Source organism: Mytilus galloprovincialis, chromosome 2 (assembly GCF_965363235.1).
Source record: "Mytilus galloprovincialis chromosome 2, xbMytGall1.hap1.1, whole genome shotgun sequence".
Classification (NCBI taxonomy): Eukaryota; Metazoa; Mollusca; class Bivalvia; order Mytilida; family Mytilidae; genus Mytilus; species Mytilus galloprovincialis.
In genome coordinates, this window is record NC_134839.1 from 84,112,798 (window position 1) to 84,137,715 (window position 24,918).

The 24,918-nt window shown below is 33.2% G+C and overlaps 1 protein-coding gene across 4 annotated transcripts in view; it reads right to left on the reverse strand.

Moving 5' to 3' along the window:
- The window catches only part of LOC143064640 (hemicentin-1-like), a 125,670-nt gene that overhangs the window by 53,404 nt on the left and 47,348 nt on the right, over positions 1–24,918 (reverse strand). For all 4 annotated transcript variants that reach the window (XR_012975291.1, XR_012975292.1, XM_076237620.1 and 1 more), the window contains exons 24-36: positions 22,196–22,480; positions 21,675–21,929; positions 19,942–20,226; positions 19,339–19,617; positions 18,778–19,056; positions 16,903–17,187; positions 14,516–14,694; positions 13,559–13,664; positions 6,715–6,999; positions 5,671–5,943; positions 4,502–4,669; positions 3,620–3,748; positions 2,672–2,861 (exon numbers count right to left, since the gene is read on the reverse strand). Coding sequence is in view for 2 of the 4 variants with exons in the window: in XM_076237620.1 (XP_076093735.1) it covers positions 2,672–2,861; positions 3,620–3,748; positions 4,502–4,669; positions 5,671–5,943; positions 6,715–6,999; positions 13,559–13,664; positions 14,516–14,694; positions 16,903–17,187; positions 18,778–19,056; positions 19,339–19,617; positions 19,942–20,226; positions 21,675–21,929; positions 22,196–22,480 (2,998 nt within the window). In the remaining 2 variants the exon portion in view is untranslated. The remainder of the gene's footprint in view (positions 1–2,671; positions 2,862–3,619; positions 3,749–4,501; positions 4,670–5,670; positions 5,944–6,714; positions 7,000–13,558; positions 13,665–14,515; positions 14,695–16,902; positions 17,188–18,777; positions 19,057–19,338; positions 19,618–19,941; positions 20,227–21,674; positions 21,930–22,195; positions 22,481–24,918) is intronic.

Below are 24,918 nucleotides of genomic sequence, written 5' to 3' on the forward strand. Positions count from 1 at the left end.
TATGCTTAAAATTGGTGTACACAAACAATCATTTTCTGTTAGATTAGCAAAAGCTGCAGAATCGCTGTTGAATAGTTATTAGATTGTTTCAGGAATATCATTTTCGATGTTCAGTGGACCGTGAAATTGGGATAAAAACTCTAAATTGGCATTTAAATTAGAAAGATCATATCATACATGTGAACCTCCCGACGGGAGTACAAAACTCCCGTTTTCTGGGGTCCCCTCCCGTCCTCCCGTCGAAGAGAAAAAAATCCCGTGTAGAAAAAATTTCATGAATGAAAATTTTCAGTCGCCATTTTTACTATTTTGTTTACAAAATTTATCATTGAGATCGTAAAAACCCAAGATTTTTTAAGTCGTAAAAACACGAGGTTTATCGAACGTATCCGGTGTAACTGACATTACCTGATTACGCAACATGTGGAGATTTTAATTCTTGCTAAAGGCTAATTAACAAGTGATAATAGTTTGATTGAACAATCATAAGGTGTTTGTATATCAATTACTCGATGTGGCTTCTGTTTATGGCACACGCCAAGGATGATTAAAAGCAAATACCGATAAATACCGGCATTGATGGAAAATGGAATGTTGTTGTCCAAAAATTTATCGGAAGTTTTTTGATGCCGAGAAAAACACTTATTGTATATGCAAATCTCGAGATGAAAATACTGGAAAAAGGAATGGTTTCAGCTCAATGTGAGCTGTTTGCTACACAAGCTGACTGAAAAATTATATAAGCAAATTGATTATTTTGTACACCATTATATGTGTTCAAAATGCCAAAACGACAGTTATCTTCAAAGACACCAGTTTCAAAACAACAGAAATATTTGACAAAGTTCAACAATGTTTGTTAATTTATTATTTATTTATTATGTAATAAATGTATAGCATAAATCTCTCTTATATCTCAAGCCAATGCCAATGAAAAACAAATAAAAAAAGATTCTCATCAGCAATCAACAATGTAAAACAAAAGAAAAAAAGATTCTCATGAGCAATCAACAATGTAAAACAAAAGAAAAAAATAATCTCATCAGCAATCAACAATGTAAAATAAAAGAAAAAAAGATTCTTCTCAATTATTCCTTAATATATGCAGACTTTAACTAATGCCATTCACAAGGAAGATTGAAGAAAAAAACACATCATACGGTTAGTTTTACGACGAAAAATATGTCGATAAAAAACCTCCTGATCTGAGGTCCAATCTCCTGACCAAAATTTCCAAATCTCCTGATCTGAATTTTACAGTCCATCACATGTATGTCATATCATAAGGAACATGTATACTAAGTTTCAACTTGATTGGACTTCAACTTCATCAAAAACTACCTTGACCAAAATATTTAACCTGAATTTTGCACTATCATTTTCTATGTTCAGTGAACCGTGAAATTTGAATCAAAACTCTAATTTGGCATTAAAATTAGAAAGATCATATCATAGGGCACATGTGTACTAAGTTTCAAGTTAATTGGGTTTCAACTTCATCAAAAATTACCTTGACCAAAAACTTTAACCTGAAATTTGCACTATCATTTTCTATGTTCAGTGAACCGTGAAATTGGATTCAAAACTCTAATTTTGCATTAAAATTAGAAAGATCATATCATAGGGCACATGTGTATGAAGTTTCAAGTTGATTGGACTTCAACTTCATCAAAAACTACCTTGAACAAAAACTTTAACCTGAAGCGGGACAGACGGACGAACGGACACACAGACCAGAAAACATAATGCCCCTCTACTATTGTAGGTTGGGCATAAAAAAAGTCCCATAGAATCTTAACTTGAGGAACACTCAAATTTTGCATTTTTCATTTCTCATAGAAATAAACATTGGAAAGGGAGATAACTTCACAAAAAATGGGTCTTTTTTTTAGTTTTGGTTGATTTTCTTACAATTCATGTAAAATATGATACTTTGATGGGGTTATAAGTTTGTATTTGACTATATTATATAATCTTCTGCTCATGTAATGTACAAAACTGAAGTGTAATAGGTATTTCAATTTTTATTGCACAATTTTCATTAAAGGAATTGTAAATTTATTTTGTAACCATTTTGAAAAAAATGATGTGAATATTTGGTATTGTTTATATCTGTAAATTATATTTGTTCAGCACCTACCTTGTTAAAAGAAACTTTTAACCACAAAAAGAAGAATTTATGCTTAATTAGTTTTATTCAATTTGAGATTCTTTACCTTAACATGCTGAACAATCTGATAAATGAATTATGAAGTCTAGGTTGTAGCTTGATAAAAGATATGAAAACACCTTTAAGAGTTGCTTGTTATATTCTAAAGACGGCTTGAATATCAAAAATCAATACATTCTGTTGAATAGAAGCGGCAAAGTTAAAATTTTGTATCAATTTTTATTGATATTTCTGCCTTTTTTGCAGAGTTATCTCCCATATCAATGCAAATCTCCTTAGCAATTTTTAAATCATGAGTTTTCAGTTTTCCTCCATTTAGATTTTATGGGTCTTTTTTTCTGTGTATATTTAGGGTATAATGCTAAAGATTAAAACTTAAAAATCTTCTGTTTCAATAATTTCAAGGTTAGGGTAAAATTTATGCTCAATTGACAGGACTACACGGGAATCGACCACTCTCCCATGAGACGACAGAGATGGTTGCCATGTTAATGACCTTACCTAGAATATGGTATAGCTAGTTGACCTAATCTCAGCACTCTATAATGGTAATCAGCATTAGATATTTCAATACCATCTTTTTCCCATGTTATCTTTGGTTCAGGAGTACCAATATTATTACATAGTAATACAATATCTCGTCCTTGTGCTACAGTAAATACTTTCCTACTGGATGATATCTTTGGAGGCACTGAAAGATAACCATGGGGAAATAAATATCACAAAGGTACAAACTTATAGTGGATACATGTGATAATTATAGATAATCTATGGTTCTTCAGAAGAGAAAAATCTTTGAGGTAGACCATTTGTAATCTGTTTATGGCTATATTCCTAGAAAAGTCAATGACATAGGCTTATAGATTATATATTCTCTGTTAACTCCACTGAGAAAATCCACTATCACTGATGTAGATATGGAAAATTTGCAATAAAAAGATCAAAGGCAAATAGTAATCAGTTACTAAGCATGTATTAAACTTCTTTTAAGATAAAACTAATGGAAAATTCAACAAATACTCAAAGAGATCTTTTGTGTCTTTTTTAAAAACAATATTTGTATTTCAATAAATTAACAGTACTTAAATTTGCATTACCACATAACTAGTTGATAGATATATATGTTAAGACTTGATCAACTGTTAAAATCTTGTAACATGTAAAATTCTTGCCATACTGTTGAATGAAAAGAACTTTTTATTGATTAAGATTTCATACAAGGTTGGCACTGGTGTTCTTATCGTTTTAACTATAGCAAAACAGCCTAATGAGTTTTAAACTTAAAAATTGAAATCAGTTGATAATTTTGGATTTTGCTATGAATAAAGGTGAATTTACAAGGAAAAATATTATTAAGTTTTCCTTTGTATATTTTTTTCCCTGCAATTATGTCTTTTTCACACATCTTTACCTTATCCACCCACATTGAACCTTTGTTTATATTCCTACCTGATATTTGTAACCTGACTTGACCAATAGCTGTGCCAGCATTGTTACGTGCTATACATATGTATATTCCTGAGTCACTGACATCAGTCTTCAACATTCTCAAGGTCGAATTATCTATTATCTGGTAATCTAAAATCATATACATGTATAAGTTTAATGTGTAGAAAAGCCTTGTCATTTTAACATCAAGATGGCTTATTTTACATTGCTAGAGTCAATTTACTATGTTATACCATGCTGATTATTCTGAAAACCTGAAATTTGTTTTATCACAAAAGTGACTTCACAAGAAACCAAAAGTGTTTTTTTAATATTTGAGCAGAAAGAAAGTGTAGTGCATCCATTTAATATACTTTTAATCATATTCTTATTTTCTGACAGTTAAAATTCTGTGATTCTGGAAAGATATATAAGAAATAATTTTGTTTAAATCAAATGGTGTCTTGTGTTTACCATTTCCAACAATAGTGTAAATTGTTCAGTAAACTAATCCAAGAAAACTGAAGTACAACATGTGAAAAAATTAACTTAAATCTGACTGTTTTTAAGACACTCTGGGAAGACACACCAGGTTTTTTTTTTTTAATTGAAAGGGAATTTCATTTTATCAATACCAAAATAATGTGAAGTTTTGATGAAATACAATCCAGTATGGCTGGAATAAGAGTACAAATTGTGATACATTGCATTTAATTAAATGCAAACAAAAATTGGTAAAACTTGTCATTTAAGGAAATAACTCATGTAAGAAGTTGTCTGATAATTAAAGTGTAACAGGACAGAAGGTAGATCTCAAGGTTACAGCATATTCATCTATGTGTAATGTGTGTATAGTCCTAATATATTGAATTATCCAGACCATACAGCAAAAGATAAACATACTAGAATTAGATGACTGGATAGTCTCTGGAAACTCTGCAAGTATGGAAGCTCCTTTCTGCCACATTATCCTTGGTGGGGGGTAGGCTTCTACATCACAAGGTAGTTCTACACTTTGTCCAACCACAACAGACAATTCAACAGGATCCTGATTTCTCATCTTTGGCTTTACTGAAGATAAACAAATTCAATAAACTATTCATATAACATTAATATATTCATACAGATCAATGACCAATCTTTGTCTAATATAAAATTATTTGAAATTGGTAAAAATTGGAGGACTATCAACTATTTCTATTATTCTATTTCAATCTTTTGGCTAGAGTTACAATTTGGCTCTTCCGCTTCACAAATGACAGATTAAGACAGATTTTAAATTTGTGAATACAGGCATATTTTATATAGATTAGACCGTTGGTTTTCCCGTTTGAATGGTTTTACACTAGTAATTTTGGGGCCCTTTATAGCTTGTTGTTTGGTGTGAGCCAAGGCTCCGTGTTGAAGGCCGTACATTGACCTATAATGGTTTACCTTTTTAAATTGTTATTTGGACGGAGAGTTGTCTCATTGGCACTCACACCACATCTTCCTATATCTATATAGTATCATTTAGTGACAGATAAAAGTCACTCCAATTATGATTACATCGATCTATAAGAGCACTTGTACTATTCTTAGTTCTAAGGTGTTAAATATGGCAGCATTCAGTGTTTACAATTTTCTTGAAGCAGAAACTACATTTATACATTAACATTCCTTTTTTCGCATGGGGAACATAAGCCAAAACATTAACAAGTTGAATAAGAACTTAAAAAGTGTTACTAGTTGGCATTTATAACATGTTTAAGTCTGCCACATTGTGTATGTAAGTGCCTGTCCTAAGTCAGGAGCCTGTATAATTCAGTGGTTGTTGTTTGTTGATGTGCTACATGTTTGTTTTCTTGTTGATTTTTTGGACATGTTTGGTCATTAGTTTTCTCGTTTGAATTGTTTTACATTTGTCATTTCAGGGCCTTTTATAGCTGACTATGCAGTATGGACTTTGCTTGTTGTTGAAGGCAGTACAGTGACATATAGTTGTTTTAAATAAATGTGTCATTTGGTCTCTTGTAGAGTGTTGTCTCATAGGCAACCATACCACATCTTCCTTTTTTATATTGATAGCTTACCCTGTACAGCCAGACTAACATGTCTTGTAGCATTCCCTGCTGGGTTAGAAGCTTGACAAGTATAATCTCCAGCGTCCTCTAATTGGACTGATACAAATTCTATGGTTCCTTGTTCCTGCATGGTATGACGTAATCCAGTAGTGGGGAATGGTTGACCGTTCTTTTCCCATGTAATAATTGGTTTGGGCAGGCCATCTGATTCACAAGGCAACCTTACTCTTGTGTTAACAACACTGGCAACATGTCTTTGTCCTTCTCTAATGGTAGGTGGCACTGAAAAATTACATAAATATCTGATACATTTTATTATTTGCACCAAGCGGATTCAATCACAGAAACGTTGACTGAGCTACATCAAAATGAGTAAAGAAAATGCCCGAGATGGAAATATGCCTCTTATTCCTTTTAATTAACATCAGATTTTGAACTTTTATCTAGAAGTAGACTTTTTTTTTCTTCAACATAACTGAATCTATATCTTTGAGAATGAGGTTCCACCTGAAAATGATGATCTGTTTCCAACAGTAATACTAAAAGTACATATTGAAAAAACTTTGCTTCTGTTTATTGTTTTTCTTTACTAGTTTTTAAAAAAAATTATATATCTATTGAATTAACCATTTGCAACTGACTTTTACGTTTTTCTTACGTTGTACTGTTACACTACTGTCCCAGACTAGGCAAGAGTTGAACCCACACAAACATGTTTAAAACACCCACTGTTCTTTATATACATGTCTAAATTCAGGATCCTGTAAGTCAGTGGTTGTTGTTATTTCATGTCTGTCATATATGTTTTTTCCTTTAATTTGTTTTTATATTTGCATGTTGTGGCCTTTTATAGCAGTACTATAAGTTTGAGTTTTTCTCATTGGCGAATGCCGTACAGTAACCTATAATTGCTTATATCTTAATCATTACAGATCTGGTCAAAAGTTGTGTCCTTATAATAGTACCCTATCACCTTATTTTTATATTTACAACCACTTTAACATCAAGACTTATGTTCCCTTCAACATTACTGACAATATATCTGCTACAAACCTTGAACTTCAACCTGGAAGTCCAGACTAGTGTTTCCTGCTACATTACTGATTATACAACTATAGAATCCTGCATCATACAACTGTGTATTAATAAACAAAAGTTGTCTCCCATTATTCAAGATCCTGTGAGATGGAGAACCATATTCTGGTATAACATCCCCACGATATTTCCATGTTATTTTTGGAGGTGGGATACCACTTGCAGGACAATCCAGGACGTGTTGATGATTTATTGTTACTTCCTGCTTCTGTATAGAATCAGAACCATTCACTTTTGGTGGAACTGTAATATCAAACATATATCGTGTATTTGTATTCTCAATCATGTAACATACTTCCTATCTTAGGTTCATGCATCAAGTATATATACTGTAAGTTGAGAAATCCTGTGAAGAATGTGTCTGATGACAAGAAGATTGGCCCTGCTCAAGCTTTACAATTTTTCAAGGTCAAAGATGTGCATAACTATAGAACAGTAAATGTTGCACTGCCCAAATTTGAACTCTGTCTGCATGTTGTGGTTCTCAGCATAGTGTATAAATTTCAATGAATCAAACTTAAATTAAGAGCCTGACACTCCTCCATTTCCCTATGGCAGTAGTATAAAAATTAGATCAAAGAATCTCTCTTTGCTAATCCAGGAAATTTATTTGCTATTCATGTCTTAAGTTTGTTACTAATCTGGAATAGTTAGAAAAGAAGCAGAGTTACTTGTTCTACATGTATTGAGGGCTATACTCAATAAGAACTGCTCACTAAAAGTGCGTACAAAGTGTTGTCTCAAGATGGAATCAACCTTTTTTTCCATAAAATTTATGCTCTACATTGAGTTTATTACTAAGAAAATTCAATCAAAGTATGACTTTATAAAATCATCTACGTTATTTGCTTTACTTGAGTCCTGTGGTGATTTCAATACTCATCAAGAATGCTAAGTTCATAGTATTTCTCTGATAAACAAGCTGAGTTAACTGCTCTTTTTGAGTCTAATTTTGGGTTCAATACTCATAAAGAACAGTAAGATAAAATTATTTCTGGGATATACCAGTAGAGTAGATTTTAATGCTGAGTACAATACTCAACCAGATGCTCCGCAGGGTGCAGCTTTATACAACCGCAGATGTCGAACGCTGAACAATTGGGGCAAGTATGGACACAACATTTAAGCTTGATACAGCTCTGAATTTGGATTGTGATTAAATAGTTGACACAACATAGGTTTCTGACACAGAATGAATGTGGTCTAAGAACTTAAACTTAAAAACTTAAAAATTTAAATTGGACATTTACCTATTATGGTCCAATATCCAAAATCTAAATACATGTTTAGATTCAGCATATCATAGAACCCCAAGAATTCAATTTTTGATGAAATCACATAATGTTCAATTTTAGACCCTTTAGACCTCAATGTGGACCAATTTGATAACCGGGCCCAAATATTAAAAACCTAAATACATGGTTAGTTAGATTCAGTATATTGAAGAACCCCATACATTCAATTTTTGTTGAATTCAAACAAAGTTTAATTTTAGACCCCGATTTGGACCAACTTGAAAACTGGGCCCATATTCAACTAGAGGCTCTCAAGAGCCTGTGTCGCTCACCTGTTACTGTATTTACTGATGTCGGCCATCTTGGTTGACATGCAGGGTCATTAGACACTTATTTAAAATAGATACCCTAGTAATGATTGTGGCCAAGTTTGGTTAAATTTGGACCATAGTTTTAGAAAAGAAGATTTTTGTACAAATTACAAAAATGACGAAAAGTTGTTCAATATTGACTATAAAGGACAATAACTCCTTAAGGAGTTCTCTGACAATTTTGGTCATGTTGACTTATTTGTAGATCTTACTTTGCTGAACATTATTGCTGTTTACAGTTTATCTCTATCTATAATAGTATTCAAGATAATAACCAAAAACTGCAAAATTTCCTTAAAATTACCAATTCAGGGGCAGCAACCCAACAACCAGTTGTCCGATCCATCTGAAAATTTCAGGGCAGATAGATCTTGACCTGATCAACAATTAAATTCCGTTAGATTTGCTCTAAATGCTTTGGTTTTTGAGTTATAAGCCAAAAACTGCATTTTACCCCTATGTTCTATTTTTAGCCGTGGTGGCCATCTTGGTTGGATGGCCGGGTCACCGGACACATTTTGTTAACTAGATACCCCAAAGATGATTATTGCCAAGTTTGGTTGAATTTGGCCCAGTAGTTTCAGAAGAGAAGACTTTTGTAAAAGATTACTAAGATTTATCAAAAATGGTTAAAAATTGACTATAAAGGGCGATAACTCCTAAAGGGGTCAACTGACCATTTCAGTCATATTGACTTATTTGTAAATCTTACTTTGCTGAACATTATTGCTGTTTACAGTTTATCTCTATCTATAATGATATTCAAGATAATAACCAACCAGGTGCTCCGCAGGGCGCAGCTTTATACGACCGCAGAGGTCGAACCCTGAACAGTTGGGGCAAGTATGGACAAAACATTCAAGCGTGATACAGCTCTGAATTTGGATTGTGATCAAATTTTTGACATTATATGGGTTTTTTACACAAAACAAATGTCAAGATTTTACAAATCAATTAAAGATTTCTCTTCAAACTTATTTAAATCTAAAATTAAATAGTTGACACAGAATAGGTTTCTGACACAGAATGAATGTGGTCTAATGAACTTAAAATTTTTTTTTTGCCTTTGAGCAAATCACTATGCTGTTGAATATTAATCCTCTCAAAAAAATGTTTGAAGAAATTTTCTTTTTATTTATGAAATCTGAAATGAGAAAAATTTAACCCCCCCCCCCCCCCCCTCCCCCCCCCATTTTTTTTTTCACATCCCCCTTTCCCTTTTTCCAAAACTGATATCAATTCAAATTTCTAATGGAGTTTGCAACAATAACTACTCTTAAATACATCATAAAATATTAAAATGTAAAATAAAGTGCTTGTTATCACTGTATGGTAAAGATTGGTTGGTAGTAAAAGTGAATATACATTGTATATTGTATAAAACAATGATTTAAGTTGATTCAACAACTATTCTGAACAAAGAAAGATAACTCCAATTGAAAATTTCTTGCTATTGCACAATATTGTGCAATTAGATATTTCTTGCTATTGTGCAATACTGTGCAATTGAAAATATTTGCTATTGCACAATACTGTGCAATTGAAGATTTCTTGCTATTGCGCAATACTGTGCAATTGAAAATTTCTTGCTATTGCACAATACTGTGCAATTGAAGATTTCTTGTTATTGCTGAATACTGTGCAATTGAAAATTTCTTGCTATTGCACAATACTTAATATAATAACTTTGGATCCTGATTTGAACCAACTTGAAAACTGGGTCCATAATCAAAAATCTAAGTACATGTTTAGATTCAGCATATCAAAAAAGCCCAAGAATTCATTTTTTGTTAAAATCAAACTTAGTTTAATTTTGGACCCTTTGGACTTTAATGTAGACCAATTTGAAAACGGGACCAAAAATTAAGAATCTACATACACAGTTAGATTTGGCATATCAAAGAACCCCAATTATTCAATTTTTGATGAAATCAAACAAAGTTTAATTTTGGACCCCGATTTGGACCAACTTGAAAACTGGACCAATAATCAAAAATCTAAGTACATTTTTATATTCAGCATATCAAAGAAACCCAAGGATTCAATTTTTGTTAAAATCAAACTAAGCTTAATTTTGGACCCTTTGGACCTTAATGTAGACCAATTTGAAAACGGGACCAAAACTTAAGAATCTACATACACAGTTAGATTCGGCATATCAAAGAACCCCAATTATTCAATTTTTGATAAAATCAAACAAAGTTCAATTTTGGACCCTTTGGGCCCCTTATTCCTAAACTGTTGGGACCAAAACTCCCAAAATCAAACCCAACCTTCCTTTCATGGTCATAAACCTTGTGTTTAAATTTCATAGATTTCTATATACTTATACTAAAGTTATGGTGCGAAAACCAAGAATAATGCTTATTTGGGCCCCTTTTTGGCCCCTAATTCCTAAACTGTTGGGACCTCAACTCCCAAAATCAATCCAACCTTCCTTTTGTGGTCATAAACCTTGTGTTTACATTTCATTGATTTCTATTTACTTATACTAAAGTTATTGTGCGAAAACCAAGACTAATGCTTATTTGGGCCCCTAATTCCTAAACTGTTGGAACCAAACATCCCAAAATCAATCCCAACCTTCCTTTTGTGGTCATAAACCCTTTTGTTAAAATTTCATAGATTTCTATTTACTTAAACTAAAGTTATAGTGCGAAAACCAAAAAAATGCTTATTTGGGCCCTTTTTGGCCCCTAATTCCTAAAATACTGGGACCAAAACTCCCAAAATCAATCCCAACCTTCCTTTTGTGGTCATAAACCTTGTGTTAAAATTTCATAGATTTCTATTCACTTTTACTAAAGTTAGAGTGCGAAAACTAAAAGTATTCAGACGACGCCGACGACGCAGACGACGACGCCAACATCATACCAATATACGACCAAAAAACTTTCAATTTTTGCAGTCGTATAAAAACAGCAAAATTTCCTTAAAATTACCAATTCAGGGGCAGCAACCCAACAACGGGTTGTCCCATTCATCTGAAAATTTCAGGGCAGATAGATCTTGACCTGATAATCAATTTACCCCACGTCAGATTTGCTCTAAATGCTTTGGTTTTTGAGTTATAAGCCAAAAACTGCATTTTACCCCTATGTTCTATTTTTAGCCGTGGCGGCCATGTTGGTTGGTTGGCCGGGTCACCGGACACATTTTTTTAACTAGATACCCAAAAGATGATTTTTGCAAAGTTTGGTTAAATTTGTCCCAGCAGTTTCAGAGGAGAAGATTTTTGTAAAAGATTAAGATTTACGAAAAATGGTTAAAAATTGACTATAAAGGGCAATAACTCCTAAAGGGGTCAACTGACCATTTCAGTCATGTTGACTTATTTGTAAATCTTACTTTGCTGAACATTATTGCTGTTTACAGTTTATCTCTATCTATAATGATATTCAAGATAATAACCAAAAACAGCAAAATTTCCTTAAAATTACCAATTCAGGGGCAGCAACCCAACAACGGATTGTCCGATTCATCTGAAAATGTCAGGGCAGATAGATCTTGACCTGATAATCAATTTTACCTCGTGTCAGATTTGCTCTAAATGCTTTGGTTTTTGAGTTATAAGCCAAAAACTGCATTTTACCCCTATGTTCTATTTTTAGCCCTGGCGGCCATGTTGGTTGGTTGGCCGGGTCACCGGACACATTTTTTAAACTAGATACCCAAAAGATGATTTTTGCAAAGTTTGGTTAAATTTGTCCCAGCAGTTTCAGAGGAGAAGATTTTTGTAAAAGATTAAGATTTACGAAAAATGGTTAAAAATTGACTATAAAGGGCAATAACTCCTAAAGGGGTCAACTGACCATTTCAGTCATGTTGACTTATTTGTAAATCTTACTTTGCTGAACATTATTGCTGTTTACAGTTTATCTCTATCTATAATGATATTCAAGATAATAACCAAAAACAGCAAAATTTCCTTAAAATTACCAATTCAGGGGCAGCAACCCAACAACGGATTGTCCGATTCATCTGAAAATGTCAGGGCAGATAGATCTTGACCTGATAATCAATTTTACCTCGTGTCAGATTTGCTCTAAATGCTTTGGTTTTTGAGTTATAAGCCAAAAACTGCATTTTACCCCTGTGTTCTATTTTTAGCCATGGCGGCCATCTTGGTTTGATGGCCAGGTCTTCGGACACATTTTTTAAACTAGATACCCCAAGGATGATTGTGGCCTAATTTGGTTAAATTTGACCCAGTAGTTTCAGAGAAGAAGATTTTTGTAAAAGTTTACGGACGACAGACGCCAAGTGATGAGAAAAGCTCACTTGACCTTTCAGGTCAGGTGAGCTAAAAATTTAAGTACATGTTTAGATTCAGCATATCAAAGAACCCCAAGAATTCAATTTTTGTTAAAATCAAACTAAGTTTAATTTTGGACCATTTGGACCTTAATGTAGACCAATTTGAAAACAGGACCAAAAATTAAGAATCTAAATACACAGTTAGATTTGGCATATCAAAGAACCCCAATAATTCATTTTTTGATGAAATCAAACAAAGTTTAATTTTGGACATTTTTGGCCCCTAATTCCTAAACTGTTGGGACCAAAACTCCCAAAATCAATCCCAACCTTCCTTTTGTGGTCATAAACCTTATGTTAAAGTTTCATAGATTTCTGTTTACTTATTCTAAAGTTATTGTGCGAAAACAAAGAAAAATGCTTATTTGGGCCCTTTTTGGCCCCTAATTCCTACACTGTTGGGACCAAAACTCCCAAAATCAATCCCAACCTTCCTTTCGTGTTCATAAACCTTATGTTTAAATTTCAAAGATTTCTGTTTACTTATACTAAAGTTATTGTGCGAAAACCAAGAAAAATGCTTATTTGGGCCCTTTTTGGCCCCAAATTCCTAAACTGTTGGGCCCAAAACTCCCAAAATCAATCCCAATCTTCCTTATTTGGTCATAAACCTTGTGTTTAAATTTCATAGATTTCTATTAACTTATACTAAAGTTATAGTGCGAAAACCAAATGTCTTCGGACGACGACAACGACGCCGCCAACGTCATACAAATATACAACCAAAAAATTTTCAATTTTTGCAGTCGTATTAAAAGGACAGTTATATCAAAATATTTCTCTGATATACCAGTTATTTGCTCTACTTGATTTTAATGCTGAGTTCAATACTCACCAAGAACAGTAAGATCAAAGTATTTCTCTGAGTTCAGTACTCACCAAGAACAGTAAGATCAAAGTATTTTTCTGCTATACCAGCTGAGTTATTTGCTCTACACGTGTATCTTCCTTTGTCATCAACTTGACTACCAATAAACTGAAGAACCTGTAAAAAATTCATGTAAACTTTTAAATTTATCAAAAATCTTTTACTGCAATGACAATACATGTATCAGAATGTTTTTTTTTTTTAAATATTAAAGTTTTCCTGCAGGTACAAGTCATCATATGACTTGACAATGGATAACCCAAAATAAATACCATACACTCATGCACATGTAAGTGACTTTCTTCTAGCTTAAGAGTTTCAAGCAGGTTTTTTCATTACTAACTCAAATGGTAAACTTATGAAGATTTCAGTAATAAATGCATGACTTAATGATGCTAGTACTCATATCAATACATGTGCATTGTATTGTCAAAACCATCCCATATTTATGTAACAGAAGTATTCTACTATTCTACTTTCAAATAAAAAGTTAAAAGTTTACATTTTAACAATTCTGTAAAATTGGTTTATTTTGGTGCCAAAAAGGGGTCTTTCTAGACCTACCTCTTTCCTGGGTAAAGACCAATAATGGATTTTCAGTGTTACACAAACCACAAATGTCCTGAATGAACTTGTATGATTTGTACATACTTGCATAATTTTTATTAATCTTGAGGCTTTTAAGATAAGTATCGACCCTCATAACAAATGTTTATTCGATATTGGCTTTTATATTTCTAAATAAAAAAACAGTTTATTTATTCTTTTTTTCTTTTCATTCTTTATCCTAGACTGACAGGTATATTTCAGTGTAATTTCCACTAATCCATTGACAATTAAAATCAGCAAATTATTTATTATCTTTTTTTTTTACCTCGACTTCAAATTTTTACATCCACCAACATATAAAAATAATGACCCCCCCCCCCCCAAATAAACATTGATGGAAGACAAACTGTCAGAAATACCTGCCCTTCTGTCATTATCCTGATGTGTGGGTTTTCAGACAGATCTAGTGGTTTATAATCTTTCAGCCATGTGACATCTGGTCTTGGTATACCATTGACAAGACATTGTAAGTTTACAGGAGTCCTGACAATGACTGATGACTTTGTTACTGTTCTCTGTCCATCCATTACTGGGGGCACTGACAGATAAAGTATATATTTAATTAGAAGGCTTAACCATTATATATCTAATTATGAGCACAGTCAGTGTTCATTTTGTTAAAATCATATGAAACCAGTGACTGGTGAAAAATAATGTTTATCCAATTCTTAAACCAATGCATGTATATATCATAAACTTAGTCTTCGGTGTATGATTTTATCTTTATTTACGCAAAAATATCATATAATTGTCATTTTTTTTCTTCTCTCTGTCTGTTAGGAATTGAAAATACGGCCAGTCATTAATTGTCGTGTTTTGAAGCTGTAGTTTACCGATTGTCACCTTATAGTAAATAATCAACAAAGAACCATGGATATTGAGCACATGTAAAACATGTTCAATGTGATAATAGTTTATTTAAATGACAGATCCATGAGTATTGCGATCACCAGATTTATACGAGATGTGTCACGCTAAGGTCACTTTGAATAACGAAAATATGTCGGCCAATTGCTTCCTGGAAGCAAGCAATAAAAAAAGTAAACTTCTTCTAAATGTTGACAAATTAAAGAATTTTCTTCAGAAAAAAGTATATGTACAAAAGTTTAATAATGACAACTATCCATTTTGTTATAAAAAACATATGCATATTCTTTTTTAATTTGAGGTTTCATATGACTTTAAATATCTCAACAATTTTAAGAAGAATATTTCAGAGGTTATTGTTGCATATCATATTTCTTTTTTGTTGATTGTTTTATACATAAATCAAGACTGTTTTTAAAAGTTTTCTTGTTTTAATTTTTCATTTCAGGGCCTTTTATAGCTTATTAAGCAGTATGTCTTTTAATCATTGTTGAAGGCCATACAGTGACTTAAAGTTTGTAATTTCTACATCATTTGGTCTCTGGTGGAGAGTTGTCTCATTGGTAATCAAACCACATCTTCTTATGTATGCATATGCTTATATGTATCATCATCATAACCTTGGGAAATAACGTACAGTGCAAATTTATGATCAATATTCTAATTTTGAATTCCTTTGCTCAGATTGGTATTTAAATTCATTCTAATAAATAGTAAAGTTTTCCTTTCAATCATGTTTTATAAAAGAATTATTTTATAGGATTAAACACATTTTTTCTAGAGGTTATTGATGTGTAAACCTGGGCGATGAACTTACAAACTGAATAAAAGTCCGAAGGACTTTTATGTCAAGTTTGTGAGTAAGAAACCCGGTTTACACATCAATAACCTCTAGAAAAAATGTGTTTAATCCTCATAATTCTTCAGCCAAACATACACGATTATTAATTTACATTATTTGTTTGATGGCCACCATCAAAAGCACAATGGCATGTCGTAACTAAGGAGTATGCTGCCATCTTGACTTTCTAAAAACCATAAATGTCCAATAAATGCAACAGAATCTAAAATGAAATAGCACCTACCTCAAAAACTTCATTTTAATTAGATATTATCCGTATTTGAAGCGTACACATAACGAAATGAAATAATCTTTCCCTTGAAAATTTTCATTCATATGACGTCGTGTTTTTGCCATGACGTAAACTCGCCAAATCCTTCATGAAATTTCACAAAATTTTATTTAATTTTATTTTTATATATTTTGAGGCTTTATTGCAGTTATTTTATATCTTTTTTTTTTTAGTTATATATGCATAAGAATAGAAACAACTGTTATGCAATTGTTTTATAATCTCAATTTGCTGAAAATCCCAGTATCGCTGCAAGAATCTCAATTTGTATCGCACATGAATAGATTACTAAAGTAGTTTCGGAAACATGGTTTATCGAAGTGTAAACCAGAGGGAAAATTTCTAATCGACCAATCCTATTCAAGTATTTATAGATATGCAAATGATATAAGAATTATTTAACAATAAACAATTTCCTCAAGGTATATTATAAAGCTTCCTATTATGGTGTGTGTTCATTGTTCAGATTAATTCAAAGTGGCATCTAATACAATAAACCAACTAATTTTGCGAGCAATTTATTTTCGCTAGAAGAAAAATAACGCGAAAATAAATTGTCCCGAAAATTCAACACCTGGATCTTTCCTTGTCGAACTACAATAAGTAAATATTAAAATAGCGAAAATTAAATCGTCATGAATTGGGATAGAAAAGGCTAAACGCGAAATAAAGTACCCAGGAAAAAAAGTTGGTTTACAGTAAATATTGAAAAATGCAAGTACAGACACAAATGAACATTTATCTACCTCTCACTTCTAGGTTGAAATACTGTTTGTCAGATCCAGCCACATTGGTTGCTTTACATGTATATTTCCCAGCATCCTCCACTTGGGCATTACTGACCTCTAACCTCTGGTCTTGATTCAGCACCTTTAAATCTTGATATGGAAAGTCAAATAGTGGTATCCTGTCTTTCGACCAAATAATGGAAGGTGTAGGAGAACCTGACACAGGACAATCTATAAATACAGTCTGGTTCTCAATGATGGAGAATTGTGTCTGTAGATTACCTCTATCTATTGCAGCTGGCACTGTAAAGATTAAGCTATATGTACTTATATCTTGAATGCATGTGTAACTAAATATTTACCCTATTCAAGACACTGTTTCCAAAACTTAACTAATCTATATTTGATATTGATGAATGAAATCAATTAACTTAAAATAATAAAATACAAAAAATGTCTAAACACCACTAGTTTTTATTACAGTCTATTTATATACGCAGCTTTGGTAGCAAATATTTCACAGGAAATGGAAACTAGAAGTCCAATCAGTTAACTGGATCTCTGGGGCATTTATATATATACAGTGGATTTGTACAATAAAATTTCAATCAGGACTACCTTGCCAATTCTTAACTTCAACACGTCAAGTATAACAGACTTGTCAATAGCTTTTAAATTTCAATAACTTTTTTATTTCACACATGATATACACGGTTTGATGCTTTGATCAATAAATCAAATTTATCTAATGTATGAGAACTAGGCCAACATTAAAAATATCTTTGTGTCCCCTCCCCGACTGAGGTTATCAGGGTATGGGTAGGTAGGTAGGCAAATTATTTTATTTTATTTTTTGATATAATTTTTCTAATTCAACAGGTAAGATAAGTCAAGAAAAGTGGGGTATTCCCTGTATTCAGTGTACACCCCAGTTTTCTCATGTTAAAATCAGTATACAGGGACCTCCTTTTTCCTATTCATTTTATGGTATGAAATCTACAAAAGCACACATCCTTCATGTGATAACAATGTGTAATGAAAGCAAGTGTTTAATTAGTTAAAAATCAAGCTTATTTCAAGTCTAATTTGATGCATAACTCACAACAAAACAATTCCTGTGTTCACCAATTCATTACTTGATCATCAATTATGAGATGACAAAAGGATATGTTAATGACTTGGGAATTAAAATTTAATGAATAAAAATTTTCAATAGAAGTGATGATAATTCAGTTATGTTCAGTTGCACCTGGATCATGCAGTTTGGTCAATTAATTCCTAAACAAAAGATTTGTATGTTTTTTTGAGTTCTAGAAAAAACAAGGCTTCACTTTATTATAAAAACACATTTAAACTGGTCTTGTTTACACAAGAGGTGAAAGCAGGGAATTCATGTATCCAACATTTTCTGACTTGTGCCCATCCTGTTCGAAGTCGAAAACAAAGCAGATTGATTTCAAAGCATGGTTCAGACCATTTTTACTCAAAGATTTTATCCTTTAAACAGGAACAGAGGTAAAAGACAAAGCCAATCAAGGTGCACTCAGTGGATTGAAAGATGCTTCAGTTTTTTATTTTCAAATATCACCCTTGCACATAGCAAGGCAGTTTGTTTTCCTTGATTCTGAATCATATAGACGCTTCAATGCAAAAATGTCTTGATCTAAAACGCTTGTTGATTACAGCAACGGAAAGGTATGACAAAAAACCAACGCATGTTTACTACAGTATCGGAAAGATATCACCAAAAAACAACATAGCAAAAAAAATTTGGACAAGAATGGCCAATAAAATTTTTTGAGTCGTGCTGATTCTACCGGGTCGGTGGTGGGAGGGGAAACAAACAATATTTCATTTTTGGCCCTATGCTAATCAGCATGTAGAGAGACTTACACTGCACAGTCAGTCTAAAGTTTTTATTCAGACTTCCTGCTTCGTTCACTGCTTGACATGTATAAGTGCCACTATCACCAATTTGTGCTTTTGTTATCTTTACTTGTCTATTATCACGAAGTAGCTGATGCCTTTCACTCTCCACCAATGGGATGTTGTTTACCAACCATGTGACATCAGGTAATGGTACACCCTCTATAGGACAGTCTAACAGTACAGTACGGTTCACACGTACTTTAGGGCTATAAATGACATTGGACTCATCAATGGAAGGTGGAACTGTAAGGTTACCAATAAACATTGACTTGTTAATACAAAATGGTATTATTCAGACTCAAGCATATATATATTTTTTTTAATAATAATACGTCCTCTACACTCAATTTTTACAGTTTTTCCTTTAAAGTTTAAAGCTGAGTTTACTAAATAAGAAAATAACTATTTAATATATCTATAATCATATTTTTTTCTATTTGCTTTTCTTAAATATGTGCATTCATCTTATTGGCATATTTATTGAAGGTTAAAGTGGGAAAATATAATATATCCTGTAATTAATACCAAGCACAAGCAGAGTCATGTCTTGTTCTGTTTTCCCTGCAGTATTTGTTGCTGTACATGTATAATTCCCTGAGTCTTCCACTCTAGTATTTATAATCTTAAGTTGTCGGCCATTGTCCTCTGTCAGTATATTGTTATTGATAACCAGTAACCAGCCATTTTTAAACCATTCAATAGCAGGAACAGGGGTACCAGATGCTGGACAATTCAGTACTGTTGTATGACCCGATATAACTTTGGTTATGTCATTATTAGCTGAATCATCAATAGACGGAGGTACTGAAAGTAAAGACATTAAAAAGTTGGCTTTATCACTAAAACTTTAAAATTAAATAAACAACAAATAATTATTTGATGAGAACCTTTTTTTCATTTTTGTTGAGGTTTGTCCAAAATGAGGATTCTTTTTTAACAGTGGTCTTTGAATGCACTTATTGTTGTTTTTTTTAATGTCCCATTATCAACAAATTTCAAACGTTTGGGTTTAAAAAAAAACATTTTGCATCAAAACATTTTCCTCTAATTGATAAAGAGGCAATAGGCTAAATTCAGACACCTCCATCACCTCAAATTAATTTTTTTACAAATTATCCATCAACATACCTAATACATCCAAATCATATTTCTGTTCAATACTTCCAGCTTCGTTAACAGCCAAGCATTTATATACACCATCATCCTTCAATTGAACTTCCTTAAAATAAAGTTGTCTCCCCCTAGACTTCAATTCAAGGTTTGAATCCGATGTGAAGTCAATTATTTGTCCATTTTTATACCATGTGATATCAGGTGGTGGTCTACCTCTTGCTGGACAACTCAGTGTATGAGGGTCACCGGTCACTACTTCTGGATTCGTGTCGATTCCTTCTTCATCAATTCTAGGTGGAACTGCAATAGTGTTCATACTTTAGAAATGACGTTATTCTTAACTTCAGTTAGTCTTTTTTTTTAATTTATTTTGCAATTTATTTAAGTATGTAATGAGTTCCTAAGTTCATGATGTTCAAATGATAATTGAAATACATTGTTTTGTAAGTATGAGTAACATACATTCATAAGGCCAGGGTTTTTTAATTTGTTGGTTTACGGATTTTCCCCATGAAAAAGTCAGGTCGGTCGGTAGGGAAAAAAAAAGAAAAAAAAATATCTTTCAAGTCAGAAAAATAGGTAAAATTAATATGTATTTCGCCTTTCTAACAATATGTTTGTTATGTTATTTTGTCATTATTTCTTAGATTTTAGTTCGATGAAATTTTATTGCTCAGCTGTCATAAACATCGCATGACATTCTAAGAATTTCCCGTAAAAAAGGGGGGGGTGCACGGACAAAGACAAAATTAGATCGTCATTTCACAAACAAGAAAACAAATTCGCATAGCTCTTAATCAATTCCAGAAAACTTGGTGAATTACAATCTTCAAACATGAAAACTGATAAGAAGAAAAATGTAAAAATGTGGTACGAAAATAAGTTTCAGCACATGTGTCAGAAACGTAATAGACTTGTCCACTTGAAAAACAAGAATATCTGGTTAATCTGTAGTCATGCATTCGCGTTTTTTATACAAATGGACGATATTTTTTTTATTATCTATGAAACAAGAAAAAAATTCCAAATGATTATTTGATATTCAATACTTTAACTTATGTCTTCCACTTGTCCAATTTGGACAAGTCTATTTCTATCAGATGATGCATCTTACGGACTGATGACAAATAAGGGAAACAAACTTATTGTGTAATTGGTTTTAAACACATGTTTCGTTTCGCAAAATTATTCGGGCAAACAATATTTCAAGGTCAGTTATAATTGATTTGTCTATTTTTAGAAACGTAAACTGGAAGTTTTATTTTCTCACTACAGAAAGTGTGATATTTGCATTCATTTCATATAAAAAAGAATATCTTAATTATATTTCAGGGATAATGCAATTGTTAGGGTCGGCGGGAATAAAAAAGCATGAAAAGTCAATTTTATTTTTATTCTGGAAATCTGCAAAATCAGGTCGGCGGGATCCGCCAACAAATTAAAAAATCCTGGCCTAATGGGTAAAATGGAGAACACACAGTATGTACAAGAAGATATTTTTGCAAGGAGACATTAAGAATTTGTTTTTATTCAACAATCAAAAATTTTGGATTTTATAAAAATAGTAGAGGATATTCAATATTGATGTTTAATAATAAACATAATCGTACTTTGACCTATAATTGTTTATTTTTTTAACATTGTTTCATTTCTATTAAAATATTCAATTTAGTTCAGCAAAACAATGATATGAAGAATTTTCCAAATGATACATGTATATTTAAAATTTCTATACCTAAAATACAAACCTTGAACTTTAACATTAAATTCAACCTCCGACTGTCCAGCCTCATTTTGAACTACACATTTGTACATGCCTGCATCTCTAATATCAACAACATCAATGGTTAGCTTCTCTTTATCCTCTGACAACACACTACCATCCTTATACCAAGTAATATTAGGTTTAGGTATACCCACACCAGGACATATCAAGGTCAGAGGTTCACCAGATATAACCTTTGGTTTGGTGTCAATACCGGTCATATTCACTCTGGCAGATACTGTCATAAAATAGAAAATTGTTAACAGTATTTGATCTTTTTTCTTGATTAAGAATATCGACCACACTTAATAATTTCTTCTTTGAGGAAGAGCAAAGAAACTAGAGCAGGTTTCAATTACAGAATAGGTGAACTGTTTATCTTGCATTCAATTCAGAGAAATCTATTAACTAGTAACTACACTCACCTTTCTTTTCATTTTTAGAAGACAAGTAAATATGGAGATAATTAACAAACACCATATATCTTATGTCGCAAGAACTTACACAAAACTTTGACACTGAAGTCTATATGATCATCCCCAGCTTTGTTTGAAGCTTGACATCTAAATACAGCTGTGTCTCTTTCACTTGAAGACAATATATATAATTCCCTGCCCTTAGAGTTGGCCCGGTATGACTGACTATTTGTAAAGTTGATAGTTTGGCCATTTTTATACCATGTGATTGCAGGCAGAGGATTTCCCTGTACAGGACAGGCAAGAGTGAAAGGATTATTCAGTATCACTTTATGGTTCCTCTCTAATCTGTCCTTTACAATCTGTGAAGGCACTGAAAAAGATTAATGTTAAATGCTGTTTTGTATGTTAAATAGGTAATGTATTAATTTAAATGTCTAAAGATGTTAACAAATCCACATATATATATGGGAAAAGTCTACTGGAGCACTGCTAATTTGTGCCGTTCACTCTTAGATTTTATTCTTTTCTTTCTTGCACAGTAAATTTGTCATGTAAACTAGAGGCTCTCAAGAGCCTGTATCGCTCACCTGATTCTACTTGGGTTTTTGAAATCATATGAAAAAATATAAAATTTGGCTAAAAGTGACAACACAACCTCATTGATAAGGAAAGGAACATGTTTAATTTCATTCAAAAGTCCCCCACTGGCGGCCATCTTAGATGGCGGATCGGCTACAAAGTAACAACACTTGGTCAGCACCTCATAAGGAACATTCATGCCATGTTTGGTTTTATTCCATTCAGTGGTTCTCTAAAAGAAGTCATTTGTATGCATTTCCCATAGGGTCCTATGTTAAACTAAGTCCCTGCTGGCGGCCATCTTGGATAATGGATCGGCTACAAAGTAACAACACTTGGTCAGCACCACATTAGGAACATTCATGCCATGTTTGATTTCATTCCATTCAGTGGTTCTCTAAAAGAAGTCATTTGTATGCATTTCCCATAGGGTCCTATGTTAAACTAAGTCCCATGCTGGCAGCCATCTTGGATGATGGATGGGCTACAAAGAAACAACACATGGTCAGCACGGCATAAGGAACATTCATGCAATGTTTGGTTTCATTCCATTCAGTGGTTCTCTAAAAGAAGTCATTTGTATGCATTTCCCATAGGGTCCTATGTTAAACTAAGTCCCCCGCTGGCGTCCATCTTGGATAATGGATCGGCTACAAAGTAACAACACTTGGTCAGCACCACATTAGGAACATTCATGCCATGTTTGATTTCATTCCATTCAGTGGTTCTCTAAAAGAAGTCATTTGTATGCATTTCCCATAGGGTCCTATGTTAAACTAAGTCCCCCGCTGGCGGCCATCTTGGATGATGGATCGGCTACAAAGTAACAACACTTGGTCAGCACTCCATAAGGAACATTCATGCTATGTTTGGTTTCATTCCATTTAGTGGTTCTCTAGAAGAAGTCATTTGTATGCATTTCCCATAGGGTCCTATGTTAAACTAAGTCCCCCGCTGGCGGCCATCTTGGATGATGGATCGGCTACAAAGTAACAACACTTGGTCAGCACCCCATAAGGAACATTCATGCTATGTTTGGTTTTATTCCATTCAGTGGTTCTCTAAAAGAAGTCATTTGTATGCATTTCCCATAGGGTCCTATGTTAAACTAAGTTCCCGGCTGGCGGCCATCTTGGATGATGGATCGGCAACAAAGTAACAACACTTGGTCAGCACCTCATAAGGAACATTCATGCCATGTTTGGTTTCATTCCATTCAGTGGTTCTCTAGAGGAAGTCATTTGTATGCATTTCCCATAGGGTCCTATGTTAAACTAAGTCCCCCGCTGGCGGCCATCTTGGATGATGGATCGGCAACAAAGTAACAACACTTGGTCAGCACCTCATAAGGAACATTCATGTCATGTTTGGTTTCATTCAATTCAGTGGTTCTCTAAAAGAAGTCATTTTTATGCATTTCCCATAGGGTCCTATGTTAAACTAAGTCCCCTGCTGGCGGCCATCTTGGATGATGGATCGGCTACAAAGTAACAACACTTGGTCAGCACCCCATAAGGAACATTCATGCTATGTTTGGTTTTATTGCATTCAGTGGTTCTCTAAAAGAAGTCATTTGTATGCATTTCCCATAGGGTCCTATGTTAAACTAAGTCCCCCGCTGGCGGCCATCTTGGATGATGGATCGGCTACAAAGTAACAACACTTGGTCAGCACCTCATAAGGAACGTTCATGCCATGTTTGGTTCCATTCCATTCAGTGGTTCTCTAGAAGAAGTTCAAAATGTAAATTGTTAACGACGACGACGACGACGGACGACGACGACGGACGACGGACGCCAAGTGGTGAGAAAAGCTCACTTGGCCCTTCGGGCCAGGTGAGCTAAAAATCTATATTTTAAGTTAATTTTTACAATGACCTTACACCTTAGAACTCATGACTAAAATCTCTTTTTTATCTTGTATTGCTAATATTTTTTTTCTGTTTACAGCTTCTCTCTATCTTCTATGTTTTTTCCTCAAACACAAAAAAGTGTACAAAAAGAATCATTTATATGCAATAAATCCTAAAAGCAGACAACTGACAATTTCATCTACGCTGACTTAATTTCAGATCTTATCAAGAAAAAGCGCTAAAGCACTAAAAGAACAAGTGAAACTGCGAGTTACTGCTCACTGATGATACCCCCGCTGCAAGTGGATAATATTAATAGTGTAAAAATATGCAAGTGTTCGGTAAACAGGAAGTTGTTGAGTGATGAATCTGAAAAC